General features: G+C 36.4%; 1 protein-coding gene across 1 annotated transcript; it reads right to left on the bottom strand.

The window, feature by feature from the left end:
• Positions 1–966: 966 nt before the first annotated feature.
• On the bottom strand, positions 967–27,389 carry DRT101 (phosphoglucosamine mutase-like protein). Its single transcript, XM_089981131.1, has 9 exons — positions 27,181–27,389; positions 26,839–27,101; positions 25,493–25,612; positions 25,256–25,398; positions 24,752–25,003; positions 24,263–24,648; positions 23,998–24,173; positions 2,213–2,309; positions 967–1,374 (listed from the first exon to the last, which is right to left on the bottom strand). Exons 1-9 carry the CDS (start codon positions 27,242–27,244, stop codon positions 1,208–1,210), a joined length of 1,668 nt encoding a protein of 555 aa, XP_089837257.1. The 5' UTR covers positions 27,245–27,389; the 3' UTR covers positions 967–1,207.

The raw sequence follows: 27,389 nt of genomic DNA on the forward strand, positions 1-27,389 counted from the left end.
CAAATCAGGGTCCGGCGTCCTTCCCCCAGGATACAATAGCCACGACGAACCGAACGGTGCACTCCGGCGGGTCGTCCTTCGAAAACAGCCTCTTCGAACCAAAGTTGCAGAACCACTCTTTCGGAAAAACTCACAGGAAAGAGAGAGAGAGTAACAGGGGAGATGGGAAATCGCAGAACTCTCCTTCAGAAAATCGCCTGTCTCAGCCTCTTCCGTAACCCCACCCCTGACCACGCTTTTATAACCCACGAACGGTTATGAAACGTGGAAGGAGCCCGTTACGGAATCCGAGGGGACGTGATCCGTTAACGGACTTCGAAAGATCGAGATCCGTTACGGAATCCGAAGTTCCATAACGGGCACGGAATCCGAGGAGTCGTGACCCGTTATCCATTCTCATAACCCGTTACCGAATCCAAAGAAACTTTGGGTAAAAAGATACTTGCCTTGATTGGATATGGCCCTAAAGGGCCAGTTACCCGAGCCCGAGCCCGAGCCGGCCCGGCTCGGCACGGCGGGCGGGCGCGCGCGTGTGGTGGTCATCCCACTCCCTTGTTCTCAGGAACAAGTGTGAGTTCACTAATTGCTTATAAAGCTCTCAGAAAACTCATGCAAAAGCAATATGGGATTATTCCACCTCATCAAGACCTCTATCTTAAACACCTCATTCCTTCTTTAAATTTCTCTCGATTCTTTCTTACACCTAACAGATTTTACTTGAGATATTGAAAAGAATTGGAATATATTAATATCAATAGAAGAAAATCGATTCTGTGGTTGTCTTTAGAAAATAATGAAATTAGTTAATCTACAATAGCATCCTAATTATTTCATTATCAAAATAATCTCAGCATACCTACATTTCAATTTGATATTGTGGGGGATCTAAAGTCATACACGCTCCATATATGGAAAAGCAAAACTTTCAACTCTATGTCACTCTCAAAGGTAAAAATTAAGCAACAATTTTTGATATACAAATATTAGATTAATAGTGCCAAAAAAGTTTGAAGCTGTGCAATATTTTTGTAAGAAGGTTTAAGAAGACCATCTTACTCAAAGCTTGCTTACTTGTTAGAGGTGAAAATTAAGCAACCACTTTTAATGATTAAATGGAAGACCCATAATATGTTCAAATACACAACTATACTCACCATGCAATCATTTTCATAGAATGTTTAGGGAAACCATTTTACTCAAAGTGTGCTTATTTGTTAGAGGTGCTGCTGCCAAAGCCAAGAAATAGATCCACATGGCTGGCAACCGATTCTGCCAAGGAGTCAGCTGCATCTTGTCTGGATGCTTCAGCATATACACGTATCACATCTTCTGTTCCAGAAGGCCGTACAAACGATCGGCCTTGGGAGTACTTAACTGGAAATATATGACAATCAAGGGAAAGAACAATATGAGCCGAAAATAAATCACAGAGCGAAATTTATACACCTAAAAAATTACGTAACATAACACAGGCACTTATTTCAGAGTAAAGCCAAAGTCTGAATCAACTGGAGAAACGAGGATGTGAACAAAGAACTGAAGTGTGGTAGGTTCAGGAGAAGCTTGCATTTCACATTGATTAGTGCCCTTGGCAGAAATCCAGTTGTATGGACGTGCCAGAGAAAATATTTTAGGTCCATAGGACTCTTTGTCTGAGGAACAGACACCTACGTCCATGTGAATTCTTGTGAGAACATTTTCTTATGCTGCTCTGAATGTCAGCTCTGTGACATTCCAACTTCTTTTGAAAAGTATCTTCATCAAATTCAGGTCCCCAGATGAGTGAGAAACTTTATGCCAAAATACACCCGTCACAAGAACGTGAAAAATCAAAATTCAAAGTTCCTGTGTATTAGTTTAGAGCTCATATTATGAGCCACGTCCAAAAATAAACCAAGCCTCCTCTTACTTTATAAAATGATTTACAGGCTATGCAAGTGACTTTCTGATTTTTCAAAAATATTAAAGTCCAACAGTCAATGCAGTTCTAGCACCATTGTGGATAATGCACTGAACAACACTGGAAAATGACAGTTATCAGACAGAGAACTAGTCACAAAGAACAACTGTTAGATTGTGTATAGAATTTCAGGGAGCATTTGGACCTCTGGTCATTTTGTTTCAGCAGTTTTAATAATTTCTTCCCTCTAACGAGTCAAACATGATGAGTCAGGCTTAATAGGTTCACATGCCAAGGCAGCATTTTGCTTACCAATTTCTGAGTTGATGGCTTCCTGAAGGCCTTTTGGTCTTACAACTGTTGTTTCAGCATTCTCGGTAACCACTGCATTTCTATCTTTCACCTTCACCTGAGTAGAAAGAAATAGTACATGCATGTACGCACACACATATTAGCACATGAGTACACATGAAAGAAAAGGTAATAAACATAGGAATCTTACTGAAAGTAATAGATTAGACCAATTTTTCAAGAACTAAAAAGAATAAAATTAATTTTATGCAAACAATACAAGTATGCAACCATGTTAATAGATAAATAGTTGCATTGTATGAAAAAAACATAGAAGTCAAGAAACTAAAGTTATGCAAGAAAGAGGAGACTTTCCAAAAGACCAAATACCCATAAAAATAAGAGCAATGATTACAGGAGTTGCTCAAACAATCCCAATCATCCCTGTTCGGTTGGAAGAGCAAATAGTTACTATTTTATACTTAAACGGATGGACATCTTGATCAATTAGAAATTGGACGGTAAAGAAATTTATAAAAATGAACAAGCCTCAATTCCAATAAATCATATCTTCTTCTACCAAGATGTTCATAGAGCAAGCAGAAGCCCTTTTGAAGGAGGCTATTCAGGAGCTGATCACACTATTTCTACTTTAGGAACATGCATAAAGAAATTAGCCACTTGGTAGTCTCTGAGTATGACAGAAATTGTTGAGAAAAGAAATGCCGCTCATTCGAATACATCTCAACTATGTTTCTTGAAATAGAAATCCAAATAAAACAGATTTAAATAAATTATATCTGCCAGAAACAAGTGTATAATGCTTATTTTTTCTTTTTAATTTTGTGTTTGCAGTAACGAGGTGATAGGAATAGGCAATGCCCAGAAGCGACGCGTCACACCGGCGCCCGGGTGTGGTGTCAAATAGGCAAGGGTTCCCTCACTTTGTTGGACGGGTGGGGGTAAAGAAGTTAGTCCAAGACCATAAAAATTAGGTTAGCCACTTGGAACATAGGCTCTTTAACCGGTAAGTTGGTAGAGTTAGTAGATGTTATGTGTAGGAGAAAGATTGATATTTTATGTCTTCAAGAGACCAAATGGGTAGGTGAGAAAGCAAAAGTGATAGAACCTTGGGGATATAAGATTTGGTATACAGGAATAAATAGGAATAGGAATGGAGTAGGGATTGTTAGGAGTCGTCAGTTTATAGATAATGTAGTTGAGGTCCGTAGGAAGGGTGATAGAATTTTACTTATTAAATTAGTATTAGGTACGGATATTATTAATATCATTAGTGTTTATGCACCTCAAGTAGGTTTAGATGATTCCATTAAGCATCAATTTTGGGAAGATTTAGATGGAGTAGTACAAGGGATATCTTATGGAGAAAAACTTTTCATCGGCGGTGACCTTAATGGACATGTAGGCATTAGTAGGGATGGATTTGAGAGTATCCATGGAGACTATGGTATAGGAGAAAGAAATGAAAGTGGAGAAAGAATTTTAGATTTTGGTTTGTCCTATGATATGATCTTAGCAAACACTTGGTTTAGGAAGAGGGAGTCTCACCTAGTAACATTTAAAAGTGGGATTAATACGAGTCAGATAGATTTTTTCCTACTTAGAAAGAGAGATAGGGGTTGTTGCATCGATTGTAAGGTTATACCGGGAGAAAGTGTAGCTACACAACATAGTCTTAATTTTAGATCTTAGAATTAGACAATGCCGCAAAAGGGATAGACATAGGATAGATCCTAGAATTAAGTGGTGGGCACTGAAAGGAGCTAAACAAGGAATGTTTGTAGAGCAGGTAGTTAAGGAAGCTGATTGGTGTCTCGAGGAGGATTCAGAATCAATGTGGAATAAGATAGCGGATGGCATGAGAAAAGTGGCTAAGGAGGTATTGGGTGAGTCTAAAGGCGGTGCACCACTAGGTAAGGATACATCATGGTGGAACGAGGATGTCAAATTAGCTATTATGGTTAAAAGAGAGTGTTATAAAAATCTAAGTAAGAGTCGTGATAATGAGAATTTGGAGAAGTATATGATAGCAAAGAAGGAAGCTAAAAAAGTTGTTTGAAACGCGAGGGCTAAGGTATATAAGGAGGTTTATGACAAGTTGGATACCAAAGAAGGCGAGAAGGATATTTATAGGCTTGCAAAGATGAGAGATAGGAAATCGAAGGATTTGGGTATGGTTAGATGTATCAAAGATGAAACGCAAAGGGTTTTAGTCAAAGATGAGGAGATTAAGGAGAGATGGAAAGATTATTTTGATAAGCTATTTAATGATAGTCATGCTCAAGATCTTGGAGACTTCTCCATTCCTTTTCATGAGATAAATCGTGACTTCATGCGCAAGATTCAAAAGAAAGAAATTGCAGAGGCTTTGAAGAAAATGAAATCAAGAAGGGCAGTTGGCCCAGATGGTATACCTATCGAGGCTTGGAAATGCTTGGGAGAGAAAGGTTTAGAATGGTTGACAAATCTTTTTAACTTGATTTGGAGAACAAATAAGATGCCTAATGAGTGGAGGAAGAGTACTTTGGTGCCTTTATATAAGAATAAGGGTGATATACAAGATTGCACAAACTATCGTGGTATAAAACTCATGAGTCATACTATGAAACTTTGGGAGAGGGTGATTGAGTCTAGGTTGAGGAAGGTTGTCATGATATCGGAGAATCGATTTGGTTTTATGCCTGGAAGATCAACTATGGAAGCTATACATCTTCTTAGACAACTTATTGAAAGATATAGAGAGAGGAACAAAGATTTGCATATGGTTTTTATTGATTTAGAGAAGGCATACGATAGAGTACCTAGGGACGTTCTCTGGTGGACAATGATGAAGAAAGGTGTTTCTCTCAAGTACATTAGTATAATTAAAGATATGTATGAAGAAGTAGTAACCAATGTCCGCACTTGTGGAGGGGTGACAACCAATTTTCCGATAACGGTTGGGTTACATCAAGGATCTGCTTTAAGTCCTTTCCTATTTGCGATAGTGATGGATGAGCTTACGAGATCAATTCAAGAAAATGTACCGTGGTGTATGTTGTTTGCTGATGATATTGTTTTGATTGATGAGTCTAGAGCTAGGGTTAATGCTAAGTTAGAATTATGGAGACAGACATTGGAAGCTAGAGGTTTTAAGTTGAGTAAGAGTAAGACTGAATATATGGAATGTCGGTTTAGTAAGCAACGAAGTAGTGATGGGAGTGTAGTGAAGCCTGGTGAGCAAGATATACCGGTGAATGATTATTTCAAATATTTGGGATCCATCATTCAAAAGTATGGAGAAATTGATGGAGATGTAAATCATAGGATAAAGGTTGGGTGGATGAAATGGAAAAGTGCAACTGGAGTGTTGTGCGATCGTAGAATGCCATTGCGGTTGAAGGGAAAGTTTTATAGGACAACTATTAGACCCGCTTTACTATATGGTACGGAATGTTGGGCTGCCAAGAGACATCATATTAAAAAAATGAGTGTAGCTGACATGCGGATGCTTAGATGGATGTGTGGAAATACAATAAAAGATAAGATTCGGAACGAGGAGATACGTAAGAAGGTAGGTGTTGCACCCATTGAAAATAAGATGCGAGAGAATCGTTTACGGTGGTTTGGACATATTCGGCGAAGGCCTAATGATGCTCCAGTTAGAAGGTTGGAGAAATGGGAAAATATATTAGTTAAAAGAGGTCGGGGTAGGCCTAGGAAGGCTTGGATGGAGATGATAGGAAAGGATATGAATGCTTTGAACCTCACCGAGGACATGGCATTGGATAGAAATGATTGGAGGAAAAGGATTCATGTGGAAGACCCAAAATGAATTTCTTTTTTGGTTCATATCGCTGACCCCAATTGTTTTGGGATGAAGGCGTAGTTGTTGTTGTTGTTGTTGTTTGTTGTAGTAACGAGATGATAGCTTCGGGATAAAATCCATGTGTCATTTTCTTTCTAACTAGGATTGGGAGCTCGGAACCTGACTTGCAAAATGAGCATATTTATCATGAATATGATTTTGCAGAATTTTCTATTTGCTGGTACATTCACATGTATGTCATCCTTATGGATTTTTGTTTCTTGAAATAGTTGGCATCCTCTTTCTTCCACTAGGGGATTGTTCTTTTAGTTTTGAATGGTGGGGAACATGCTGGAGTGTCTTGAAGGTATTTAGTTTAGAATGTGTGGGTGTATATCTATTTAATATGTTGCTTTTTCTGTTTCCATGGATACAACTACAGGACACAAGATTCATCTTCTCCTCTCGTGTTCTCCATCAAGGATAGTAAGAGGAGTTTGAGTATCCAGGTGACATAGATCATCCCCTCATCCTTATATGGGTATAAACGCTTAGATTCATACATGTTTTATGCTGGAGTGGTCTTTGTTTCCAATATAAATAAATCACTTTTGTAATACTTGTGGATGAACTGATATATTCAGCATATCAACTTGGGGTGATACTCTCCTCAAGTACTGTCCATAATTGGACATGTGTGATCAGGATGACTTTATTCCAAAATGGACTCTTTTCTAAGTGCCTTGGTGTCTGTATATTGCTAGGCACAAAATTTCCCTTTTTCCCTTGACTCCTAGTAAAGTATTGGGATTACATGTCACATTTTCTTTATTGAATTTGATAGTTACAATATAAATGTAATCAATGGTCAAATGGTGGAGTATTTATGCAGAAACTAGTGCATTATGTGCATGTATCTTAAAAAGGCTAGATTTTTAAAGATCTTATCGAGAATCGTCTCATTCAAATATAATAAATGATTCCTATAAATGAGATTGTGTCATACTAAGGGCATGTTTAGTCATGCCCCATGAGAATCACTCATGCAAATGAGAGAGATTCTCATTTGGCCCCATTTCTCATGGCTAACCAAACATGAGAAAATGGGGCCATGTGATTTCAAATCAAATATGATCAAGATGTCCATCCACCCTACCAGAAGCACAACTGGAATAGTCACTCAAACAGGTATGCAGTGTTAAATTGTGTGTATATATATATATATATATATATATATTTGATGTATATACTTTTTCTATTCTTTATTTTTCTTTCTTTTTATTTTATTTTATCTAGTTCACTTTGAACTAGAACATTATTCTAGTTCTCATTTTGAACTAGAGTTTGACTAGTCAACACAAGGTTGACTAGTCACTCTATTTATGACTGTTGAAGCTTGCTCCAACAACTCTTTTGAGCTATTCTCCTCTCCCTTGTATTTGTATATAAATAAGGGTGATCCCCTCTCATTATATTCAAGAATGCTTCTTGTATTTTTTTGAGGTTTCAATAAATTATTAGTTTACATATTGTGTTTGCCCTCCGTAGCATTTGTTAGTGTGCCCATTAGTGGCTTTTGTGATTGTGCACCTTATAGCCCTATAGTGGCATTGTATTTGTGCACACTTTGTTTCATTACATGGTATCAGAGCTTGGATGCTCTTGAATCCTTGAAGATTGATGCTTTCCATGTTTATAAGAACAAGAAAGTATCTCTTGCTCTTTGGTGATTCAAGTGATCGTACATTTGAAGACAAAAGTGGTTTGTGGTTCTTGTTCGTAGTGTGGTGCACGTGTTTTTGCTCCTTTGCTTTATTTTCTTCTCTTTTCTCATCTCCTCTATATCTCTTTTATCCCTTGTAAGAATGGATAACAATAAAAAAGTCACCATCATATCCATGAAACTCAACGATACTAATTTTGTAATGTGGTCTTCAATTGTGAAGCACCACCTTTGAGAAAAAGGGTTGTGGAAACTAATGGATGGTTCCGATTTGACCCAAACTAGTTCTCACCAAGGTAGAAAGCAGGAAAGAAATACCTCTCATAGATGATGAGAAAACCAAGGCTTTAGCCAGTTATGAGAGAAAGTGGAAAGAACGAAGAATAGGACATGGCAAGATTATGGCTTGCCTAATCAATAGTGTGGATCTCTTAGTAAATGCTCTAGCCTTGCCAAATTTGAGCATGTAGATAAGGCTTGAGAATACCTTAAGAATATGTATTCTCTTAAAGATATTGCACATGTGTGTAATTTACAAAACAAAGTTTGTACTAAAACAACTTGATGCAAAGCATTTCAATCAATTCATAAATGGATTGAGACTGGAGTTTGAAAGAAACAAATCAACATAGAGAAAAAATTTCCTCTAATGTTGACACTACTGAAGAGTTAACTATGGAGGAGAATAAGCTTAAAGGGCATACTTTGAAGAATGAAGATGACTTAATTCTTACCGCCTCTAGACCAGGCATTTACATGTGCATGTATCAATGGAAACAAGTAAAGAGTGTGAAAATAAGCCTTATTGAAAGCAAAGCAATTAGTATGATAAGAAAAAGATTATATGTCATCGTTGCCATGAACTAGGTCACATTAAACTTCAATGTCCAAAGTATAGAAGAAAAGAAGAAAATAAGGTGACTTCAATTGGCTCTCCTCAAGAATCCAATGACAACGCTCATGATGCACCCATATCTATGTCTCAACTAACAAAAATTCTTCAACCACTATTCAAAGGAGCATCTTCTTCAAATGAGGCATCAACTAGAGTTGTAATCTCATCCTTCACCAGCCCTAGTAAAATTCCTTGGCTTCTTGACTCTGGTGCTTCTTTCCATACAACCCCCAATAATAATATTTTATATGAATATCATATTAACTCAAGCATGTCAAATGTTTTTACAACTGATGGTACATCTCTTGAAATAAAAGGAGTAGAAAATTTTGAAAGTACTTTGCGAAATTTCAAAAGGTTTACTATTCCAAAAGTTAGATATATTCCAAAATGAAGTTTAAATCTCTTACAGTTTCTCAAATTTCTGACCATGGATGTAATGTCTCCTCCTCTTCTGATGGTTCCTTATAAACTCGCAGATACTAAAAAATGGGTAAAGTTTCTGAGGTTCAAGGTAATTCTCAATCATAACTTAACAAATAATTTGTATTTTAATTACTGAGTTCTACACTTGTTTCCCTATCTGGCATCAACACCTAATGTCGGGACATCAACATCCATTAATGTCGCTTTCTTGGTATACCAATAACTACAGTTGAGTCAACACCACCACCACTAGGCAAAATGGATAAAAGCTCTTTAAAACCGTGGTCGAGAACATGAACCTCACATCGGATTCTTGGAGACAACAATTGCACAAGGAGTTTTAGTATGTTCATGATCTCCCACGACCGTCATCCATGATTCTTACACTATCAAAGGGACATCAAGGAAGAACATTGGTCTCTTTTACCATTTTAATAAATTAAAAGTTTTTTACACAAGAACAGTTATGCAAATCAACATGCAATAACAAATTTGGGACATTGCCCTAACAATTCAATAGTGTAATTAATTTTGGAAAAACCAATATTTCCAGAAATCATTTTGCAATGCATGAGCAACACATGCTCCTGGCCTGCATTGGTCAATCAATGGTTCACACATAATCACTATTCAATTTCATAAATAATTCATGTCATTGTAAAATTTCAGGAAATATAAACCATATACAGACATAAACTTATGTTCACCATACACAATCATCTCAATGCATATTTGTAGCAAATGAATGAATACAATCTTTTCAAATTCATCACATTAGCCCAAAAACCCAACTTTTAAAATCGACCAGTTTCAGCATCCTATTCATCTCAGATTTAGATGAATTTACAAAACTGATCAAACTTCACAATGTCAATAGAAATCATATTTTGCAACATAGTAATTCACATGACTGAATTTATGCATGACTCAACTAAAACAAAAAGTCAAACATAACATGTAATAACCCCAACTTGTACTCTTGAAAAAGTGACATTTTTTTAAACCATTGCGGAAACATTCTAAAAAACCATGGGCCTTTACAGTTCCACTCTCCATTGGATAACCAACCAACCACAAGGGATCTTATACTTATCTTTTATATCAAACCAAACTTTATTTATTCAAATGTAAAGAGTCTAAGACATAAATAAATAAAAGTAAAGGAAGCAAAAAGAAAGAAAAAAGAAACCACGTTATCCAAAGAATCTGTCATGTAGTCGTGTGGTCCCTTCGTGACTCTTCTCAGAAGCAGGTTACCCCACTAGACATCTGAGGCTGCGAAAAACACAAAAAGTAGGGTGTCAAAATCCAAAGAATCCTACGTACAAGTTCCTCTAATGAATCAAATAAGTAAAAAGAATACATATAAGATTCATGCAATAATTTAGAGGGATGCATTTATGACAAATTCGTAATTTAATTAATCATTTATGCAATAGAGAACACTTGTTAAACATGATGAACAATTTAATAATCAATAGGAACCACAAGTTAAGCAATATAGACTTTTAGCATGCAGTAGGGAAGAAATATCATGCATTCATCAATATATCACAATTAAGGGAACAAGTAAATATGCATGATCTAATGCATAGCAGAAATATGCATGATTTCAATGCACATGTATGAACGCATTATTATCTTTAGTCAAGTTTTCTTTTCGATGCATGTTCCTATTAAATGCACACAATTTAAGTTTCGCTTTTTAATTATCGTTGCCCGCGGATACACCAAACGAGTAAAATCCCCGAGGTCAAGTTAGGTTCCTAGGATAGCTTAGCACATAATTTGTATTTTATTACTGGGTTCCAAACTTAACCCTCGACCGAAACAGCCTTCGGAACATTAAACCACTCATCTAATGTCGGGGACACCAGGGATCACCCATCCACAAGTGTCATTTTTCTTGGTATACCAAAACAACAACTGTGTCTACACACTACCCCCAGGCAAAGTGGTGGATTCTCCCTAAAATCGTGGCCAGAAGAAGAACCTCAATATCAGGTTCAAGGACAATAATAGTGCACATGGAGTTTTTGTATCCTCGTGGTCCCCCAAAACCGAAACTCCAAGATTACCTTTCTGTAAAATGAACATCAAGGGGTTGTTAATTACACTGTTCTCTTTATTTATCTTGTTATTAATATCAATTTCCATTGTTTGCAATTTATCATGCAAAATTAATAACATAAGCTCGCATATCCACATGTGCAACTCTTCACGGCCTTCTACCCGTGGCAACAATAGAACAATGCAATTTAAACAATAACATCACATTTGATTTTTGCAATACATAGAACAACTAAAACAAAAAGCAACACATGCTCAAGGCTCACACAGCCCAGAATGATCCATTTTGATCATCGATGCATTCATATGCAAAAATCATCAATCACATGCCACTATGCATTACTTTCAGATGCTTTTCCATGCACATTCATGTATGCAAACTTTTGAGATGTGCATGAAATAATAAAATTCATAAGCATATGCATTTATGTCATTTCAGAGACATGCACGAAACTATAATATATACGCGCGTGCATGAGCTTACACCATCACGTCAAGTGTACGCTTCCATTAATTTCACATATCAATGTCAGATGCATGCTTTCATACATGAATCATTTCAAATTAAGCGTGATGACACTCATGCAAACGTGTATATACAACACTATAATTTTCCGGAGTCGCACATGCTCAATACATGAATAAGAAAACAAAATCTAACATTAGAGTTCATGTGCACACATAGGAAACCAACCATGAGCATGTGAATATCTACTTCTCGCATGCACATAGTCTAATTACCCATAAAAGATCAAATTTTGGAATCTTAGTGCATTTATCTAAACCCTCAATAACACTGTGCAAATCGGCCACATGGGCCATTTCATGATCACAGACAACATGGCTGATATCCAAAATTTATAAGCACCATTCAACATTCCAATTTAATAATGAGAGCACAATTTTTTCATTCTTCTGTATTAAATTGATGTAATTATTTATTTTTCTTCAAGATAAGAATCTGCCCAGCCGAGCCACTCGGCTGGGTTACCAGGCTGCCAACCAGCACCAGGCCGGGTCTGGTCCGATCAGACCCCAACCGAACCATGGTGGGGCCTGGCAAGTCAGGCCAGCCAGCCAACCAAGTGCTTATATACGTTTTGTTTTGTTTTTCTTTTGAATAACACCTGTCCAGGCCGAGTGGCTGGCCTGGCAGGGTGTACCAAGCCTGCGCCAGCCTAATGGCTGGCTTGGCAAGTCTGCCAGGCCCGCGCCAGCCGAACCAAGTGGCTGGGTCGGCCAGGACGCAGGTGAGCCCCTGATGAACCACTCAAACCCAGAAAATTTTTACATAAAAATTTTCTAACAGATGTGCCTATATGTACACAGGTTTTAAAGCTTTAAGTACTTATGTGTATGCTCATATACACTAAACCATGTATGCACTAACAAGCTTGCCAAAACAGTGAATAAAAAAAAGACATACTAACATGGAGGATTCCAAGAAGTAACCTAAGCATATTACTTAATACACTAATTTTATTACAAATCCAAAACCACGATTTCCATTTTAATTAAAGGGTTAGGCTTGCTCAAAAATTATTTTAAAGCATCAACACTAAATCGGCTGTGCATATGTAAATATATATATATATATATATATATATATATATATATATATTCTCAAATAAATTCTGAAAACGATGAAAACACCTCAATTTAACCATGGATTTTTTTGAGTAAATATTCAAATTTACTCTCTTCTTAGGGCTTTTACTAAAATATTGCATGAAATACGATTTCATGCTCCTTTTCTCACTCAAGACAAAAGAGAAACATGTACCTTGTATATAAAATGAAGAAAAACAATGGTAAATGTTGAAAAATGTGGATGGATGGTTGAAAAAGATCAAATATCCTCCTTTTCTTCCTCACTTTATCTTTCCTTCTCTTTCCCTTTTCTCTCTCTTTTTTGGGGTCTTTTTATAGGCCCCATAGGGGAGGTCGCCCCACCCTTTTTCTCCATCCCTCTCTAAGAGAGTTTCCAAAAAAATGGAACTCGCTCTCTCTTTTAGTTTCCTAATTTTTTTGAAACACTACCAAATGTTGACTTTTCTTAAAAAAAAAACTTTCAATCCTTTTAGAACTCTTTCTTAACCCATCTCTCTTAACCAAGAATAAGGACTCTTTTAATAAGTCTTACTCAGCCCTAAAATAAAATTTGGAATTAATATTAATTAATTAATTATTAAATATTAATTAATTAAAATTATCTAAAAACTTCCAAAAATAGCCAAATTAACCCAGAAGGCTTCCTAACCTTATTAAACCCCAAATTAAAGCTTTATATTCAATTTAAAGCTGAAAAATTATGGGGCTTGGATTTGGATCCAAAATCCAAACCCATACCCAAAACGAAAATGGATCAAGATTTGGATTAAATCCAGATTAAAGTGGGTCTTAAATAAGATCCAGATCCATACTAATTCGGATCTTATGCATTAGATCCAATCTGATCCAACTCCGGATCCGTTTCGACAAACTGCTCAATTTTTGGAAAAACGCGATTTTCGGGCCAACCGTAGCCTGAATTCAGAAAAATAAAACATTGTTGCGCTCAGAATTCTGAGACACATACAACACGAATATCAAATTTCAAATTTCACCAAAAAATAACCTGAATTTTGCTTGAATTTAAAGGTCAGAAATAAAACTTTTTCTCACGTTTTAAGTGGCTCGTTTAGACCTAAGTGATGAGACCTAGGTCAAGCCCAGACTCAAAAGCATCGATCTAAAATCGAGGTTCAAATAATTTTTCTTCCAAACTTAGCCAAATTTTCGAAAATCTCAAATTTAACTAAGTATGAAAATACGTAATATTACATAACATGTACAACCAGATCACTGGATAAAGAATCATACATCGAAAAGTTTTTTGCATGTATTAACTCCAACACTTTATATATGGAAATAAATATATATATCCAGATTAGTATACAAGCTTACTGGTATATATATATATATATATATATATATATATATATATATATATATATATATATATATATTGCTTAATGCATGAAACTATATATACCAAATCAGTGTACATATAGCAGTTTAAGCATACTAAACACCATAAGATTATGATTAGATCAAATGTAATATCACGCTTTTCCACACTTAGTCATTTTTAAATTTTGTCGAAAAATTGGCTAAGTTTGGAAGAAAAATCGTGAGGCTCGATTTTTAGACTGATGTCTCTGAGTCTGGGCTTGGTCCAGGTCCCATCGACAAGGTCATAACGAGCCAATCGAAGCGAGATAAAGAGTTTTATCTTCGACTTTTAAATTCAAGCGAAAATCGGGTTATTTTCAGGTAAGGTTCGGAATTTGATAGTAGTATAATATGTCGTTGGATTCGTCTCAAAATGCCAAGCGCAACGATATGTTACTTTGCTGAATTCGGGTTCTGATTGACCAGAAAATCATGCTTTTACAAAAAATGAGAAGTTTGTTAAACTGGATCCGGATTGGATCGGATCCGATGGGTTTGACCCGAATTTAATATGGATCTAGACTCTATTCAAGATTCGTATTAATCTGAATTTGGTCCAATCCAAAATCTACTAGGATTTGAGGAGTTGGATTTGGATTTGGATCTTGGATCCAGATCCACATTCATGCCCAACGTTTTTTCAAGCTTTAAATTCAGTTATGAGCTTTAAATTGGAGTTAATTAAGTAAGAAAGAAAAAGAAAGAAAGAAAAAGCAAGAAAGAAAAAGAAAGAAAGAAAAAGTAAGAAAGAAAAAGTAAGAAAGGAAAAGAGAGGAAGAAGGAGGAGGAGGAGGAGGAAGAAGAAGAAGGGTCTTCTTCTCCAGCCCATCCACTCCTTCCATATTTGTTTTCTTTGTTTTTCACATAAAAGTATGGGTTCTCTCCTTTGGATCAAGTGAGAAATCGAATACCGATTTGATTTTCTATGTAATATTTGGTGTAAATTCACGGTTAAAGAGTGAATCCATGTGCCCACTCTAGAATACATGGATGAGGGTTCATGGTTTCCCTTTTTATATGCGTGTTTTCGATTCTTTTCACAAGTTCAAGAAAATAAATTTATGTAGAGGTGTCTTCCATGTTAAACAGAATTTTATTTCATGTTAAAAACAGCTTTTAAGCACTTGTTTTGTAGTAGATTTTATTCCTACGATTTTCCCAATGTACAAGTGGTTGGATGTATGTAACCATGTGCAAGAAATTATATTTATGCATGAGTGTCATATTAAGCAATGTGAACATGTATCGTTTGATGAGTTAAGATTTCACGAAAGACATCTACAGCGTGATCATTCTAATCACTTGTACATGAAAGTAACAGTGTACTTAAAGTCTGAACCAGGGTATTTATAGCATGCAGTTGAAGGCTGGTGCTCATGTGAGTATGAGATGTGTATACAACCATGGGTTATGAAAGAAAAAAAAAATCTGTTTATGTGTTCTTTCTGCAATCTGCTTATGGTTTCTTTCTGAAATCTAGGCTAGTGAAATGTAGTCTCGTCAGGCCTGTTCGTGGTAGGCCTGACTCGAGCCTGTAAGGGGTTCCAGCCTAGTGGACTCGGCTGGGACACATTTTGGGCTAGCTTAAAAAAAAATAAAGGAGACAATTTTGAAAGAAAAAAAAAGGAAAGGCTTTGTTTTTAATTTTGTTTTTAAAAAGGGGTTGATCCGGCTGGCAGCCAGCCGAGGGAGTCTTGGATGACTGTCAGGTCCTGGCAGCACCTATACAGGCTCGCCCTGGGCCTGTGCATGGTCTGCCAGGCCCAGCGAGTGACCTCGGCTGGGATGGTTGGCCAGCCTGGGCTGGCAGGGCCCTGCCAGACCCAGTCTGGACAGGAAGCCGGACTGACGTAGGCTTGGCAGCCCCCTGCTAGGCCCCGTTGGGTCTGATCGGATCAGACCCAGCTGACCAGGGTCGGTTGGGCCTGATCTGGGTTGACCGGGTCGGCTGGATGTCAAGACCCTTTAAAAAAAATAATAATAATATAGTGTGTCTATGTAAACCAAGCTCAGGGTGTGTATTTGTGATCATGGGAGTCAAATCAAACATGTATACAGATTTTCTGTTTTCTTAACCATGTTTCAAAAGCATACATTTTGAATGTGATTCACATGATGAGCTTAATGGTGCAAGTGACTTGGTGTAATGTTACATGCCTAGATGATGCATGAGTATATATATGCGACTCATAGGAACTTCCGTTTGTACATCTGACTGGGCTTCCCATGTGAAATTAATTAATAAGAACATGCATTACTATGATGATGCAGAATTTAATAAGAGCAGGCAATGCCATGTTTATGCAAAATTTAATGAGAACATGTACTATCATGGTTCTGCAGAATTTAATAAGAGCCGGCAATGCCATGTTTACGCAGAATTTAACGAGAACATGTACTATCATGGTTCTGCAGAATTCAATGAGAATATGCAATTCTATGTTTATGCAGAATTTAATTAGCACATGCATTTGCTATGTTTACGCAGAAATTAGCGAGAACATGTATTACCATGTTTATGCATAGTGTAATTAGAACATGCATTTGCTAAGTATGTGCAGAATTTAACGAGAACATGCATTGTTTATGTTTATTCAAAGTCTAATTAGAACATGCATTTGCTAAGTATGTGCAGAATTTAATGAGAACATGCATTGTCTTATTGAGGTTATGCTATTGACATGAATATGCACACTTGATGGGAATATGCATTTACATGAGCACGTACATTCAAAGGAAACCTACATTGGTGTGGATTCGTGTATGCAAATAAAAGAATGCACTTAACATAGTTGCATATGAATTAAGTAAATGCATGCTTATAAGTATTTTTGTTCCATACGCATGATAAAGGTTTGCATACATGAATGTGCATTTGGAACATGTGATTTGTGTCATGTATGGCATATTGCTTTGGTTTTTGCATATGGTGCATCGATGATCCAAGTGAATCATCGCAGGCCTGAAGAGCCTTGAGCACTGGATGTTCCTTCTTTATTTACTTTTAAATGCATCGCAAAAATCACAGTCATTTTTATTGCAATGTATTGCAATGTTCTGTGTATTTCCACGGGCGGGAGTCCCGTGATGGTTCTCGCAGGGGAAGATGTGAGCTTTAGCCTTTGATTTTGCATGCTGAATTGCAAAACTTAATAATTGGCTTTTAATAAAAAGATAATGAAAAGAACAATGTAATATACGTTCTGAGATCTTCCATCGAAAGAATCTTAAAGTTCGGTTTTGAAGAAACCACGAGAATGAAAAACTCTGTGTGCTTTATTGATTACCCTTGAGCCCAATATTGAGGTTTTTTCTCCTAGGCACGGTTTTAGGGAAAGTCTGTCACTTGACTTGGGGGTGATGTGTTACACACAACTTTGTTTTGGCATACCAAGAAAGTGGTACTATTGGATGTGAAGGTCCTTAGTGTCCCGACATTAGATGTGTAGGTCTAATGTTCCGAAAGTGATTCGGTCGAGGGCTAAGTTTGGAACTCAGTTATAAAAATACAACTTGTGTGCTAAGTTACCCTGGGAACCCTGATTGACCTCAAAAATTTTTTACCCGTTTAGTGTATCAACGGTAATTAAAAAGAAGAACTTAAATTGTGTGCATTTAATAGGAACATGCATATAAAAAGAAATCCTAATAAAAGATAATAATTTACTCATTCATTTCACTGAAGTCATGCATATTCTTGCTATGTATTATTAGATCATGCATAATTACTTATGATATATGAATGAATGCCTGATATGCATTTTCTTTTGCATAATAGCATGACTTTAATGCTCCCTGTTGATATAAGATATTTTCTTACTTAACAATTATTTCATGTTAATTTCATACTTGCTAAAATCATGGATCTATCATAAATGCATTTCTTCTGAATTATTGCATAAAATCTTATCTGTATTCTTTTTGTTCATTTGTTTCATTAGAAGTACTTGTACTCAAGATTTCGGTTCTGATACCCCTACTTCCGTGGTTTTTTGCAGCCGCAGGGGATCAGTGAAGCAACTAGCTTCTGGGAGAGCTACGAGTGTCACATTTTTGCTAGACAATGTTCACAAAGGGACAACGTGACTCAGTTTTTCTTTCTTTACCTTTATGGCATTTAAATAACTCTGATATGTCTTTTGCAATTATTTTCTAAACATTCTTTCTTTCATAATTAATAAATAATGAGTTGCTATGGTGTGGATGATAAATATAAGATCCATTGTGGTGTGTTTGGTTATCCAATTGGGAGTGGAACTGTAAAAGCCTCGGGTCTCTGAGAATATTTCCGCAATAATTTAAAAAAAAAAAATCTGCACTTTTTAAAGTGTATGACTATTTTCTTTATGCCAGACTATTTTCTTTATGCAGACTAACACATGTTGATCAAAACCAAAACGTACAATTAAATTTCCAGGTTTACGCTATGATCCAATTGTACTCAATCAAGTGGGTAAAAACATGATAGCAAAAATCTACACAGAATTTTTGATTCATCATAAACCAGGTAAATAAGCATCCATAATTTTTTTTTCTGTTGGAACGTCACATACAAAACCTTCAAGGTAAAAATATATATATTAAATTCAAATTCAAATTAAACACAGTTTTAATCACAAAATATGTATTGATTCTTGCTATATAATAAGATTTGTTTTATGAACAAAAGCACCGCTCCAACAGATCGAGCTTCAATCAAGTGTACCTCATTCAAAAATAAAGAGACAGACTATATTTAACAAAACAAGACTCAGGTTTGTTTTAGTCTGGCTGCAGACCCTTTTAACAAAACTCGAGTTCCCTAATCACATTAGAATTTTGTTTGCATGTTGCTGGATCAAATCCTTTGTCAAACCTAACACCAGTCCAAATCACATTGTAATCATACCCTTCTTTTTTTTTAGGAGGATTTAATTAATTAGTTTTTAGTTAGTTTTCTAATTATATTTAATTAATTAGTTAGTTTCTTTACTTCTTATATGTTGCTTTATTTACTTATTGGTTGTTGTTTTATAGCACACTATATTTTTCAATTATATAATTAGTTTTCCAGTTATGTAATCAGTTTCTTAGTTACTTTTATACGCTAATCTCATATTTTTTAGTACTTATCTGAGATTTTCTATTTCTTATTGGTTATTACTTCATCAATAAAATGTTTCTTTATTTCTTTATATTTTTAGATATTTTTTAAAAGTTTTTAAAAATACTTTTATATGTTAATCTCATAGTTTTTAGTACTTATTTGAGATTTTCTATTTCTTATTGGTTGTTACTTCATCAATAAAACATTATTTTATTTATTTTTATTTTTAGATATTTTTTATAATTTTTCAAAAAAAAATTAAGGCTTACGCTTTAAGCCTTGCCTCGGTTTTTGGTGGAGCACCTCGCTACGCCTCAATGCTTTTCACAACACTGACTAACAGTCAAGCATCGTGCCCTGATACACACTAGAACATGAAGATCGTGCAGAATGCTAAAAATATCAGTACCCAGCATGCTTATATTTACTAACACACCTAATGAATTGGGCATGTTGTTAAACACACACGTGTCAAACAATAGCTAAAAAAAATATGAACAACTATTGAATTATATATTTATTTATTTTATATATATATATATATATATATGGAGAAAAGCTTTTCATCGACGGTGACCTTAATGGACATGTTGGCATTAGTAAGGATGGATTTGAGAGTATCCATGGAGGCTATGGTATAGGAGAAAGAAACGAAAGTGGAGAAAGAATTTTAGATTTTGGTTTGTCCTATGATATGATCTTAGCAAACACTTGGTTTAGGAAGAGGGAGTCTCACCTAGTAACATTTAAAAGTGGGGTTAATACGAGTCAGATAGACTTTTTCCTACTTAGAAAGAGAGATAGGGGTTGTTGCATCGATTGTAAGGTTATACCGGGAGAAAGTGTAGCTACACAACATAGAGTCTTAATTTTAGATCTTAGAATTAGACAATGCCGCAAAAGGGATAGACATAGGATAGATCCTAGAATTAAGTGGTGGGCACTGAAAGGAGCTAAACAAGGAATGTTTGTAGAGCAGGTAGTTAAGGAAGCTGATTGGTGTCTCGAGGAGGATTCAAAATCAATGTGGAATAAGATAGCGGATGGCATGAGAAAAGTGGCTAAGGAGGTATTGGGTGAGTCTAAAGGCGGTGCACCACTAGGTAAGGATACATCATGGTGGAACGAGGATGTCAAATTAGCTATTAAGGTTAAAAGAGAGTGTTATAAAAATCTAAGTAAGAGTCGTGATAATGAGAATTTGGAGAAGTATATGATAGCAAAGAAGGAAGCTAAAAAAGTTGTTCGAAACGCGAGGGCTAAGGTATATAAGGAGGTTTATGACAAGTTAGATGTATTAAAGATGAAACGCAAAGGGTTTTAATCAAAGATGAGGAGATTAAGGAGAGATGGAAAGATTATTTTGATAAGCTATTTAATGGAAGTCATGCTCAGGATCTTGGAGACTTCTCCATTCCTTTTCATGAGATGAATTGTGACTTTATGCGTAAGATTCAAAAGAAAAAAATTGCAGAGGCTTTGAAGAAAATAAAATCAATAAGGCCAGTTGGCCCAGATGGTATACCTATCGAGGCTTGAAAATGCTTGGGAGAGAAAGGTTTAGAATGGTTGACAAATCCTTTTAACAAGATTTGGCGGACAAATAAGATGCCTAATGAGTGGAGGAAGAGTACTTTGGTGCCTTTATATAAGAATAAGGGTAATATACAAGATTGCACAAACTATCGTGGTATAAAACTCATGAGTCATACTATGAAACTTTGGGAGAGGGTGATTGAGTCTAGGTTGAGAAAGGTTGTCATGATATCGGAGAATCAATTTGGTTTTATGCCTAGAAGATCAGCTATGGAAGCTATACATCTTCTTAGACAACTTATTGAGAGAAATAGAGAGAGGAACAAAGATTTGCATATGGTTTTTATTGATTTGGAGAAGACATACGATAGAGTACCTAGGGACGTTCTCTGGCGGACAATGATGAAGAAAGGTTACATTAGTATAATTAAAGATATGTATGAAGTAGTAACCAATGTCCGCACTTATGGAGGGATGACAACCAATTTTCCTATAACGGTTGGGTTACATCAAGGATCTGCTTTAAGCCCTTTATTATTTGCTATAGTGATGGATGAGCTTACGAGATCAATTCAAAAAAATGTGTTGTGGTGTATGTTGTTTGCTGATGATATTGCTTTGATTGATGAGTCTAGAGCTGGGGTTAATGCTAAGTTAGAGTTATGGAGACATACATTGGAAGCAAGAGGTTTTAAGTTGAGTAAGAGTAAGAAAGAATATATGGAATGTCGGTTTAGTAAGCAACGAAGTAGTGATGGGAGTGTAGTGAAGCTTGCTGAGCAAGAAATACCAGTGGATGATTGTTTTAAATATTTGGTATCTATCATTCAAAAGTATGGAGAAATTGATGGAGATGTAAATCATAAGATAAAGGTTGGGTGGATGAAATGGAAAAGTGCAACTGAAGTGTTGTGCGATGGCAGAATGCCATTGCGGTTGAAGGGAAAGTTTTATAGGACGACTATTAGGCCCACTTTACTATATGGTACGGAATGTTGGGCTGCCAAGAGACATCATATTCAAAAAATGAGTGTAGCTGAGATGCGTATGCTTAAATGGATGTGTGGAAATACAATAAAAGATAAGATTTTGAATGAGGAGATACGTAAGAAGGTAGGCGTTGCACCCATTGAAAATAAGATGAGAGAGAACCATTTACGGTGGTTTGGACATATTCGGCGAAGGCCTAATGATGCTCCAGTTAGAAGGATGGAGAAATGGGAAAATATATTAGTTAAAAGAGGTCGGGGTAGGCCTAGGAAGACATGGATAGAGATGATAAAAAAGGATATGAATGCTTTGAACCTCACCGAGGATATGGCATTGGATAGAAATGATTGGAGGAGAATGATTCATGTGGAAGACCCAGAATGATTTTCTTTTTTGGTTCATATCGCCGACCCCAATTGTTTTGGGATGAAGGCGTAGTTGTTGTTGTTGTTGTTGTTGTTGTTGTTGTTGTTGTTGTGTATATATATGCAACAATCTGATCATGCAGAAAAATATATACGATGGTCTGAGCATAGAAAAAAAAATCTAAACAGCTATTAAACCATAACAAACACTTCTCAGTCAAACGAAAATTTGTTTATGCTAAAAAGAAATCGCCAGTTTAGAACTAACAGCACATATATATATATATATATATATATATATGCTGAAAAGAAAGATTGACTCAATCAACATAGTGGCAGATTTGATAAAAATTGATAAATCTATATAAACATATCCAGATTTGGTTTCTCTCTCAAACCCATAATCGATTTAGTCCACACTACTTTTCCCACTCATCAGAATAGAAAGAATAACATGTACCTTAATTGAAGATTCGCGAAAAACTTAGAGGAAGGAGGAGATGTGGAAGACTTCATCATCTTCTTCTTCTCTTTCTCTAGGGGACGGTTTCTAGAGAGAGAGGCTCTCTTTTTTTTTATAACTATAGAGTCTCTAGAGGGGGTGACGCCCCCTTATAGATAATGAGTGGCAGAACTCTACTTCTACCATTATCTTCTATAATATATATATATATATATATATATTTTAAATCTTATCCTGTGAAATATTCTATACTAGGGGAGGACTCCCCCTTCTAGATATTTAAGTGGAGTAGAGATTTACCCAAGGTAGAACTTTACCTCATCCTTTCTCTTTAAATTCATATTTATATTTTTTTTAAGTTTAAATTCATATTGGTTTAAAAAAAAGTATAGATGGATTATACTCCAAATCCATATCAAATTCTAATTAGATCTCAACCCAAACCGGGTACTAGTCAATATGAATCCTAGACTATGTCCAGATCCATACTAACATCAGCCAACGAAGTGGGTCGAGTCCGATCCAAATTGAAAAAGACCCAAAAATAGAGGCCGGTCAATTTAGAAAAATGCATTTTCTGAACCAACTGATATCCGAATTCGATAAAACAGATGTCCTACGAGATCTACGTTCTGAAACAGATCTAACTATGGTCTTAGACCTATTTTTATCTTGAATTTTGCTTTAACTTGATTTTAATCTGAATTTTGCTTGAATTTAAAGGTTTAAAACAAATAAATTCATAGATTTTCTTATCATTTAGAGATATTGTTAATGAGCCCTAGACCCTGCCCAGACCCATGTTGACATCAGCCCATATTTAAATATTTCCATAATTTTTTTATATTAAATATAAATATTTAATTAAAAATTATAATTTTGAGCTTAACAATTATGAAAAAAAATTATGAGATATTACACTAACCAAATCCAGTTTCATCTATAATACACACACACACACACACACACACACATATATATATATATATATATACATATACATATATATACATATACATATATATCCGCACCCTCGCACCCAAGTTTTTTGAAACGGATGTGTCACACCCTTCGCACCCGCACTTATGTGACATAGAGTAGAGCTGAAGAGTAAGTTATTCATGGTTTTTGCCCATGGATGGCTTGAGAGGGGGCATTGAGACCGAGTATTTAACACACTTGTGCAATACCTTCTAATACTGAATTTGTTTTTGTATTGTACTTAAATAAGGATATTTATGTAATTTTAATTGTAACCTCCTAATATAAATACCTAACAAAAGAGAAGTCCAGCCCTATTCTCTCAACAGGCTGGGTCATACTCTTTTTTAGATATTTAGGATAATGAAATTTGAACTTATCTATCCACAAAGACTTCCAAATGTAACCAATAATAAGATTTTCTTTGGAGTAAATCAAGGAAGACTAGAATTAGTAGAAAGAGCGGAACCTTAAGCTGCCTACTAGGAAGATCCTGATAAAGCTCACTCCATCTTTTGATGGACCATCCTTTATATCGTAAAATCACCTCGACCAGAAGCAGTCCACTAAAGGCATCTCCTATTGCCTGGTTCACCAAGGAAATGACTGCCAACAGCCTTTCAATAGCTCTTTGTTCCTCAGAATCTGGAGAAAAAGAAATTTAGAAAATGGATTGATAATGCAGCTGCATATGTATTGGCTAGCATAAAATATCAAACAGACTTGTCGCTAACCAGCTTGTTTTGAAGCAAGTTCATCTTTCCTAGCTTCCAGCCAACTCAAAAGTTCTTCTGAGAAAAGAATAGTTCCATGTCCATTTGCCTCAAAGTATATACCCACATCATATTCAGAAGCTCTCTCATGTAAATACTTGACACCTGTCTTCGTAAATACAACCTCTAAACCAAGCTTCTTCAGATAATCTGTAGATGCCCCATTAGCATATGCAGTCTGTACAACACCAAGCTTTACTGGATGATTAGCCAAGATATTTAGCTGTTCTTTGATAAATAATGCAAATAATGACAATATTTTATCCCCATCAACAAGATTGATGCTTCCGTTTGGTAGAACATGGAAATAAACAATTCTATCTGCATCTCCATCCAAACTTGCACACCTGAAACACTAAAGCCACTGACATGTTAGTATCACGCAAGTAATAACAGTACAAGAAGAAGACCATGTTTTTATGTCAGTTGCTGAGTGACTCACTAACTAACCTCAATCCCACATCAACTGGACTGAAGCCTCTTGGAACTATCTTCTCCTTCTGCACATAATCAGCACCAACTCTTTCATTAAGCATCCCTTCTCCTTCCTTGCCTGAATTCCTAACCTGAATCTCTAGACCACATAATGATTTCTTAAATTCTTCAAGTTTTTCTCCACCTACACCATTTGATCCATCTACAACCAATTTCTCATCCACCGCATTGTTGACAGTTTTCTCTGGTATCAAACCCATCAAGATTCTGCATTCATATAGCACTTTGAGGAAATGGTACAAGTACCAGAAAGGTTTTTTTAAAAGATATAGAAAGTGCATAAAGATTCAGTGACTTGACTATCAAGTGCCTGTGCATGTTACATTGAACTGATGTTGCCTCAAATCAATTTGGTCAGCAGGCAGCCTGATGCCAACCCATCCTGTCATGGGTTTTCATGATTTAAAACAGAACTGAAGACAACATGACTGATTCGTCACTCTCTCTCTCTGAGCATACCTGAAAGAGTTTGAGAGCTGGTTAAAATAATCAAATTCTGCAGCCTTCAAGCCTTTATTTCTGTTACGAACCATCCAATGAAGCTGTGGAGTTGTTAGAACTCCCATGTCAACGGCAGCCACACCAACAACAGCACATATACCCTAACTACCATCACCAGTGACTCAGTGAATAAAGGTCAAAATGAAAGTGACACCTGATATCAAAATACTGAAAATAGGGGGGAGGGGGACTTGCCTGTTTGGCAGCTTCAAGAAGAGATTCTCCAGTAGGCCTCGTGTCTCTTGCCAAAATCACCTCTCCAGACTGCCCTCCCCCAAATGGAATATTCTCCTTCTTGACAAAGTCGAGTATCAACTGTTAGGAAGAAAAACAAATGTGTGAGATACTGAGATACAGAAATGATCACAAATGTTAAAATGGCAAGCTAATTGCCAACAAAAAATAACTGATTTAGAATGAAATCTGATTAGAACAACAAAGCACTGACTACTAGGAACTAGGAAGACATTAAAAAATATGAACAGGAAAAACTATGAAAAAGAAAAAAAGAAAGACTTTAGTACCTTTTGATGTTCTTAGAAACATTAGCTGGAACCATCAATAAGGGAAACATAACTCCATCTAAATAATGAACTATTGGTACCTTTTTTCTAAAAATGCAGTTTTCATTAGGCATAAACAGCACATTGAAAAGAATAAGACATGTAATTTAGATATTTCCTTTTGACCCCAAAGTATTTTTTTATTTAATACAAGCAGTTGAGGGGGATTGCCAGAAGAGAGGGTGGATTGCCAGAAGAGATGATAGATTAAGGGGTGCGCGACTTGAACTATTGATTGTTCCATGCAGTGACAAAAAAAGTATTACAACAGAAACATAGTGACCGAAAAAAAACACAATCTTACAGTAAAGGTATTTTGTTTCATAGAACACCAAATGACAAACTGACAGGTACTAAATACAAGGAAGATATATAAAGATATGAAAAATGGGAAACTAGGAAAATCATGAAGAGCACTTTTGGCACGATATTTTCAAATCCGTTTAACAGGTCAGTAACAGCTAGAGCCACATTAATGACATACTTAGCTGCGCATTTATAAAATATGCATGAATAGCATCCATAACATCAATAGACTTCTATTGCTCCATTAGTCCTAATTCATGATGAATATTTCTTTCTTTGAACTGATTTTTCCTTTTATACAATTCCAAATTAAATCACTTGATCATAACATCTTGGAATATTTATTCGCAATCTATGCACGACTATGACCATAACATCCTGGAAGTGTGTTGCATAATTCAGACTAGTTTATTCATTTTTTTCCCAAGTCTCGTGTTTTTGGTTATAAATTTTGGCTATGTGTGTATAATGTATCTATGCATGTCAGTATAGTCCCACATTGTACCATGTTGAGCTATGTAACATAGAAACTAGACATCTCACTTCAAAACAATAAGCAACTATCATCATATATCGGAACCGTTAACATCCCTGTAGATTTCTAAAGGTAGACCAATTCTAAAGATAATCAGGCAAAAGGGCCCATTTTTCGGTCATGAATCCCACTCGCACCTGGACGACCGCGTCGCCAGAATCTGCATTGGCCAGCTCGTCGGCGAAGGGCTCCCACTCCTGTGTCATCATCCCGCCGTGCGGGTCCGCGACCTTGACGCCGTTGTCAGAAGCCGGATTGTGGGAGGCAGTGATCATCAGCCCGATCGTCGACCCCGTCTTCAGAGACCTCATCGCCGCCAGCACCCCGACCCTGAACACCGTCGATCCGAGCACCAATCCGTCCGCCCGGAAGCCGGCTGTGCCGTACGAAATCCTCACGCCTGAAAAAGGGTTTCGAGCTCGTTCGTAGCGAATTAGGGATTAGAGAGAGAAAGGGAAAGAGAGGGACAGAGGATTTACCAGGAGGGAGAGGGAAGCGTGAGGCGGATCGGAGGAGGATACTTCGCTGGTCCTCTTGCTCCATCGAAGACGACGACTCCCTCAGCTCCCGTTTGATCTTTCGTCGCCAATATCGCGATTTTCGGGAACCGAATTTTCGACGGATCTCTCTCCAACAAAAGAATGGCGAAGACTTAAACCCACAAAGAGATCGGCGGGAGCGAAATTCG

Source organism: Nuphar pumila, chromosome 11 (assembly GCF_984573655.1).
Source record: "Nuphar pumila chromosome 11, dmNupPumi1.hap1.1, whole genome shotgun sequence".
In the NCBI taxonomy this organism is placed as follows: Eukaryota; Viridiplantae; Streptophyta; class Magnoliopsida; order Nymphaeales; family Nymphaeaceae; genus Nuphar; species Nuphar pumila.